Source organism: Bufo bufo, chromosome 4, assembly GCF_905171765.1.
Source record: "Bufo bufo chromosome 4, aBufBuf1.1, whole genome shotgun sequence".
NCBI classification, from domain to species: Eukaryota; Metazoa; Chordata; class Amphibia; order Anura; family Bufonidae; genus Bufo; species Bufo bufo.
In genome coordinates this window covers 66,861,034-66,868,145 of record NC_053392.1, presented here as the reverse complement: position 1 = coordinate 66,868,145, position 7,112 = coordinate 66,861,034, and the positions used below count along the sequence as shown (strand labels likewise).

At 46.0% G+C, this 7,112-nt stretch overlaps 1 protein-coding gene and 1 pseudogene across 1 annotated transcript; both read left to right on the top strand.

Annotated features, from left to right (window-relative positions):
• The first annotated feature begins 5,211 nt into the window (after nucleotides 1–5,211).
• Nucleotides 5,212–5,413, top strand: LOC121000092 (annotated as a pseudogene).
• Nucleotides 5,414–5,704: 291 nt separating this feature from the next.
• Nucleotides 5,705–6,592, top strand: LOC120998985 (zinc finger CCHC domain-containing protein 3-like). Its single transcript, XM_040429861.1, has one exon. The coding sequence runs from the start codon at nucleotides 5,705–5,707 to the stop codon at nucleotides 6,590–6,592; it is 888 nt and encodes a 295-aa protein (XP_040285795.1).
• The last annotated feature ends 520 nt before the right edge of the window (nucleotides 6,593–7,112 follow it).

Sequence of the window (7,112 nt, the reverse complement as noted above, 5' to 3'; positions counted from 1 at the left end):
TCCGCCGTTTTCCATTAAGTTCACTTTGGCTAAGACAACAACAGATGGTGCAATCTGACACTGATGTACCTTGACATTGGAGTTCATATCTAATCTCTTTGGAAGTTGTTCTGGGCTCTTTGGTTACTACTCGTATTATCCATCTCTTCATTTTATCAGCAATTTTCCTCTTGTGGCCATGTCCTGGGAGGGTGGCTACAGTCCCGTAGACCCTAAACTTCTGAATAATATGTGCAACTGTATTAACAGGAACATCAAGCTGTTTGGAGATGGGTTTTTAGCCTTTACCTTTACCATGTTTGTCTACAATCTTCTTTCTAATCTCATGAGACAACTCTCTCCTTAGCTTTGTTTAGTCCATGGTCAATGTGGTACATACCGTGATACCAAACAGCACAGTGACTATTTTTCACCCCTTAAATAGGCAGGCTGACTGATTACAAGTTTTAAGACACTTATTATGCTAATTACAGGACACCCCTTAGTTTAACATATCCCTATGGTCAAATTCTTTTCATTCTTTTCTAGGGGTAGCATCATTTTTGCCCAGGCCTATTTAATTAGTCTATTTTTTACAATTATTCCACAAAAGCAATGTCTGATTTTTATTAGCTGGTTTGCAGTAAATTGTTATATATTATTACTTTTGTCTTTCTTTCTTTGTCTTTTGTTTCAGGTTATTTCAGTGACCATTGTGGGGTTTTCTTTCTTTAATGGAAGGTTGCAAACTATTTTGTCCACGTGTGTAATGATACCTTTCTCTTAGTGACCTGTTGCATTATTCTGGAGAAAAGGTACTTTATTCCATATGCAAATGAGCAGTTAAATGCACTTAGGGCAGACCCAAGTCACTCTGTGACTCTTGCACCTCCTCCTTACCCTGCTGGCCCCTCCCTCTCCATCTTGAAAGACAGGGCCATGTGAGATGACTATTCAGTAACCTGGCCCTGTCATTCAGGAAGGAGAAGGATTGGCAGAGGACACAGGAGGAGCAAGGGTGCACAGAGTGGCTGGTGTCTTCCCTCAGTGCACTAAATTTGCATATGGATTAAAAATACTTTTTCTCCAGAATGAAGCAACTGATCACTAAGTGAAAGATATCTTTATATTCAGCTGAACTCGGACGGCACTAGTATTAGTATTTTGAAATCTTTTTATTTTTGTTTTTTAAGGGTTGTCTGGTTATCTGATGTAAAAAAAAGGTCTTGTTAAAAAATGTTTTATTTATACCGTATTTTTGCCCCATAAGACGCACTTTTTTCCTCCCAAACTGGGGGGAAAATGCCCCTGCGTCTTATGGGGCGAATACTGATGAGCCCTTTCATTATGGAAGCTCTCATTAGTACCGGAGGACCAGGAAGCGGTGAAGGCTCTGTACTCACCGCTTCCTGGTCCTCGGCTGTCAGCTGTGCAGTGGCTGCCCACAGCGAGAGGGCGCTCTGTGACCTCACGCTGTGCACGCCAGTTCACAGCACAGCCGACAGCAGGAGGAAGAGGATCGCGCTGGAGGAGAGGAGTGGCGGTGTCCAGGAGCAGGAGAGGTAAGTGGTTTATTTATTTTGTGATCTGAGGCTGGGGACTGCTGATATATATGGCTGGGGGCTGATTATATATGGCTGAGGGCTGATTACATATATTGCTGGGGCTGATTGGAGTCATGGAGGACTGATATGGGGCATGGGGGTCTGATTGGTGGTCTGACCTGAGGTGTAATGAAAAATATTTTTTTATTATTGTTTTACTCTAAAATTTAGGTGCGTCTTATGGGCCGGTGCGTCTTATAGGGCGAAAAATACGGTAAGTCATATTCACCACACCATTTGTCACTTCCACTTCTTGGGTCCCCTGATCTCTACTTACTGTTCGCACTCATGTAATTGTGACTCCTCAGCCCACCAATGGCTATGGCGGATTACCGTTGCATCCAATGATTTCCTAAGTGGTTACATTTCCTGTGTTGAAATGGACCAGGAAGAAGAGATCAATGGGGGGACCCAGCAAACGGAACGAGGTAGGGGTTGAATATGACTTTTTATAACTTTTTATATTTATATTTTCTTTATAGCATTCTGGCACTTTAATTTTTTTTAACATTTGGATAACCACTTTTCAGCAATTTATGTATGATGATTTTAAACTTACAGAAAACGTTAGATTTATACTGAGTATCTGGGTATGTCTGGGTGATCAGGTATGATTTTACTAAGCCTCTTTTACAGTTTTAGACTTTTCTAGTAGAACAAATCTGAAAAGGAAGTATATACCCACAAAACACATGGATATTTCATGGTCTAATGCATATTTGTATAAAATTAGGAATCCGTGCAGAAATGTAAAAATCTCAACTAATGGCCACACTTGTGGTTGTCAACTATGCTGGGAATCTGAGTGGCGAAACAGCTGAGGAGCCACAGCTTGGAGACCACTGATCTAGAGAAGACCACCTTGGAATTCACTGGCGCCAAGCCCTAACATTTCAATGAAATGCAATGATACATTTTGATAGAGATGAAACTGAGAAGATTTATCAAAACTGGTGTAAAGGAAAACCGGCTAAGTTGCCCATAGCAACCAATCAGATTCCACCTATCATTTTCCAAAGGAGCTCTGAAAAATGAAAAGTGGAATCTGATTAGTTACTATGGGAAACTAAGCCAGTTCTACTTTGCACCAGTTTTGATAAATTTCCCCGATTGACAGTAGACATTAGATGTTCTCCCACCTTTCTGCCGTGCACTTGATTGATCTTTGATAGTTTCATATATATTTGTGCCAGTATATATGTCTCATATATTTTATATTATTGCCTAAACTCAAACTTCCATCCACTGAGGGGCCGAGCATTGTGTGATTTTACTACATATATACCGGTACATTTCTTCACAGTCTATTTGATGACAAACTAATAAATCCATGGCCTGCGATCATTGCTACTTGTACCTGACAGGATTTATGCCTTGTGAAATGTGATTTTGTCTTTTCACTGGCGGCATTGATTTACAGCTTGTTTTTCATTTACGGAGGTAGAAGAGATATATTTGCTCATGCAATTTAACTTATTTTTTCTTTCTTTCTTTGGTTGAATGCTCAAAATTTTCTCTTTTTCTTCCAGTATCACTGTTGTACTCCTTATGCAGCAAGCCCCAGAGGAGTCGGTGCGGAGGATGGGAGTGGTAGTGGCCCTGATGAAGTGTTACAGTACAATGTACTCCCTCAGGCTGTTTCTCTCTGGGGGTTGGTGCTGTAGAAATGTAGCACTGAAGGATGAGGCCAGAATTAAACATAACAAAGTGTTTTTAATAAGTGCAAAATAGAACTTCAAATACATTCAGTAGCTGCAGATTTTAAGTACAAATCTTCTGAGGCACCAGTAAGGATTATGGAGGCAGGTTGGATGGTGGCAATTTAGCACTGAGGTGGTACTGGGCTAGTAACATTCTAGGTGATGGGTGTCTTAGCTGTAGTCCCTCACCTTGCAGCAGTGTCTTTAAATGCTGGCCGTAGCAGTTCACTCTGCTGTCTGATTTCTCAGGAGAATCAGGAACAGGAGCAAAGTACCTAATTTGAGCTTCCTCCCCACTCTGTCTCTGAACAGGAACCCCCCCTCCTGGCAGGAAGCAGGACCAGCCCACTCCTACTAAGAGAGGAGGAACAGGATGATTAACCCTGTTCCTTTCCAACCTTTGCCAACCATTCCTTGCTGGAACAAGCGGCCAGAAGCATACATTAAAATACATAACATTATAATACAAAACTATTTACAACTTTTAGTACCCCCAGGTCGGGGGGGTTACATGCAAAACCATACAAGGCAGACCATATTACTACTATACACCCAGATTTATAAATGTGTATCTGTACCTAGAATCTTTCTAAAAAGTGGAGCAAACTGACACAATTTGGCACAACTATGGTTTCTACACATTTTTGAGACTTGCTCAAAAATGGTGGGGCTTATCATAAAAAGGATAGAGCTTTACTTGAAGGGATGGCCTAATATTTGTGGTTTTACACCAAAATTTCACCACAAGTGTGGCATAACATTCTCAAATCAAGCAAACGAACAGTTGGTACAGAGGCAGAGAGAGGTATCTATCCCTGTATCAGATTTCTCATCCAGCCTGAGGTACTGTGATAGATTTGATGCAGGTCTAGATGGCCCGTCTATGTTTAAGGGTACGTCTACATTTGCGGCATACCTGATCCGGCAGCCTAATCTGGCACAAATGGCAGCTGTGAGCCGATCAAAAAACATTGCATTCAAGGTGTTTGTCTGGCCAAAACCGAGCATTTATGCCAGAAATTGGCTGGATCACGCCCAGACACCATTATAGTCAATGGGACTCTGCATATGATAATGTACCCTAAGCCATTTATAGGGTTAGCAAATCTGGGCCTATGTGTATAATGGGACACTCATAGCTGCAGCATATCTATAGCATGGTACAACATTTTAAAGACCCAAGCATATGTCACTGGTTATTTAAAGGGATATTACCATCTTGGGCATTTATGGCATATTTGCAGGATATGCCATATATGCCTAAATCGTTGTGAGTCCCACCTAACATGTGAGTCTCACTTCAGGGATCTTTACCTATCGGGTAATAAGGGACATCGTCTAAATACTCTTTAACCAATCCCCAAGCAGCACCAATTCTCAAGTCTTTCCATACCACCAACAGATTTCAATGGCTTCAATTTCTCATTGGCGGGGGTCTGATATCCATCCAAGTAGTTCCACCACTAAGAATACACAACTCCATCCACTGCAGTAAATTGTGCAGCAACTATCTCCGTCCACTACACAGTGGACATAGCGGTGTAGATCCGGCGCTAACCTCCAATGCCTGAAATACGACAGAACAAACAGCTAACAGTGTGTTAAGAGCTCATTTTCATACCTTTTTCCAAGAAGAACATTGCCTGGCCTATATGACTCCTCACACTGATTAAACTGCTCTCCATAAGGTTAAGCCAGTACTCTCTGCTCTACACCGATGAGGGGCAATCACCCCAAAACAGCTGTCTGCAGATGAGATGCAGGCTTATTTAATATCCGAGTCATGTCTCAAGGCCTATTTAAAGTGTTGAACATTGACTTATAGGATAGCTGCCTTACAGCTGGTGGCATCAGACGCATTGCTTGTTAAGGGCTAATTTACATCCCTTCTTCCCAGGATTCCAGAGGAGTGTGCCTGGCCTATAGGGATCGCTTGTCGGCCTTTTGGCTAAGATCAAGTGTAGTATCTGTTCATATCAGTCTGCCTTGACTTGCCGGCCCAGGTCCTTGTGGGTACCCCCTGCACTCTGCCTTTGAGCATCGTTGATTAAATTCAGCTTCAGCTCACTGCTGCTATTGGGTGTAGGGCTATTCCCCAGGGAACAAGAGTGCTCTGGTCTCCAACCTCCTCTTGTCCTGTGGCTTAATAGTCTTGGTGTACGATGTTAGACAGTGCTTACTTGGATCTCGACAGCCTGAAAACGACTACTGGAAGATTTTCTCCGACTGCGATCGAGGAGAAGACTTTGTGAAGACTCGACGAGGAACCCCGACGACGAGGACTGAAGACTCCGGCCTGAAGACTCCAGCCTCGGGGGACCCGGATGAGGAAAAGAAGCTCGGCAAAGACCTTCCCCGGAAGAAGCTCCGCCCAGCAAGAAGATTTTCCAGGGAGAGGAAGGCAGGAAGAAGGAAGAAGCCATGGCCTCAACCTCCAAGCCTCCCAAGAACAAGACCAAGAAGACTGCCACAGATGGAAGAACGGGCACGGAAGAGGCCCTCCAGGGCCTTTCAGCCTCCACTTCATCGGCTACAGACCCGGCGGCGCCCGTTCCTCCGAAGCAACAGGAAGGCCAGAAGCCCGGCCCTGGCTCCCCTCCCCTGGAGCCCTGGATGAGGCAGACGGTCGTCCTGAAGCTAAAGGAAGTGGACGGGAGAGCGCCGGACATGAGCCAGGATGTGTTTGGCAAGAAGATGGTCCTGGACCAGGGATTCGCCAAGCCGGAGGTGACGAGCATCCATTCCCCCTTCGCTGGGATGTTCTGGATCACCTTCGCCTCCGTGGCCATCTGCAAGAGGTACTGGGAGATGGTGAAAGCCGCACAACCGGACTCCCCTTTCCGACGCTTTGTGGGCAGCTACCCAGTCCAGAGAGAAGAAAGGAGAGTGACCGTCGCCATGCGGAACCCACACATCCCAGGCAAGGATATCGTCACCTACCTGAAGCGTTTCTGTACCATGGTGAGGGACCCCACCCACATCTTGAACGGAAACGGCTTCTGGACCGGCAAGTGGTCAGTCATCGTCTGCCTGAACAGGGACCCCACAGACCCGGATGGCGTGCAACACCTGCCCCCGACCTTCTCGTTGGGCAACTCCCAAGCGCTCATCTATTACTTTGACATGCCGCAGACCTGCAGGAAATGTGGCAAGAAGGGGCACAAGCTGAGCGACTGCAAGGAGGCGGCCTGCTGGATCTGTCATGTGGCAGGGCACGAAACCCGGGACTGCCCTAAGAAGACGGCATGCAACCTGTGCGGACTGGCTTCACACATCTACAAGGACTGCCCACAAAGAGAACGCACCTGAGCAGCGGTCGCAGCCAGAGCACCAGCCAGCGGGAACCCCACCGCTGCCGCACCTCCGGCAGCAACAAGACACAAAGTGAAGGAGTCCAAAAAGAAGGACGGTAAGCAGACACCTGCCCTAGGCCATGCTTCCGTCCCCCCCCCCCCTCTCCCGGCCCCCCTCTCGCTCCGTTGTCACCACCACTGAGGATTCCCATATCCAACTGCCCATTACCTCAGTAGCACCTTCCACTGCCCCCAGCCCAACCCGCCCCATTGCCACCACTGCAGCAGCATTAACTTCTCCTCCAGCTGCTGCAGCCCTCTCTATGGAGGATTTTCCCCCTCTTGAATCCCCAGGTGTCATCCAAAGAAAGGGGAAAAGAAAGGAGAGGGACAGCCCAGCCGCTGACCACTCCAAGAAAAATATGGTCGAGGCAGTGGAAATCCCCCTGCCGGACAAAGAAGAAGCAGAAGAAATGGAGCAGCAGGTGGAAGACCCAGTAACCACCAATGAGACCCCCGAACAGCAAAACCTCCAC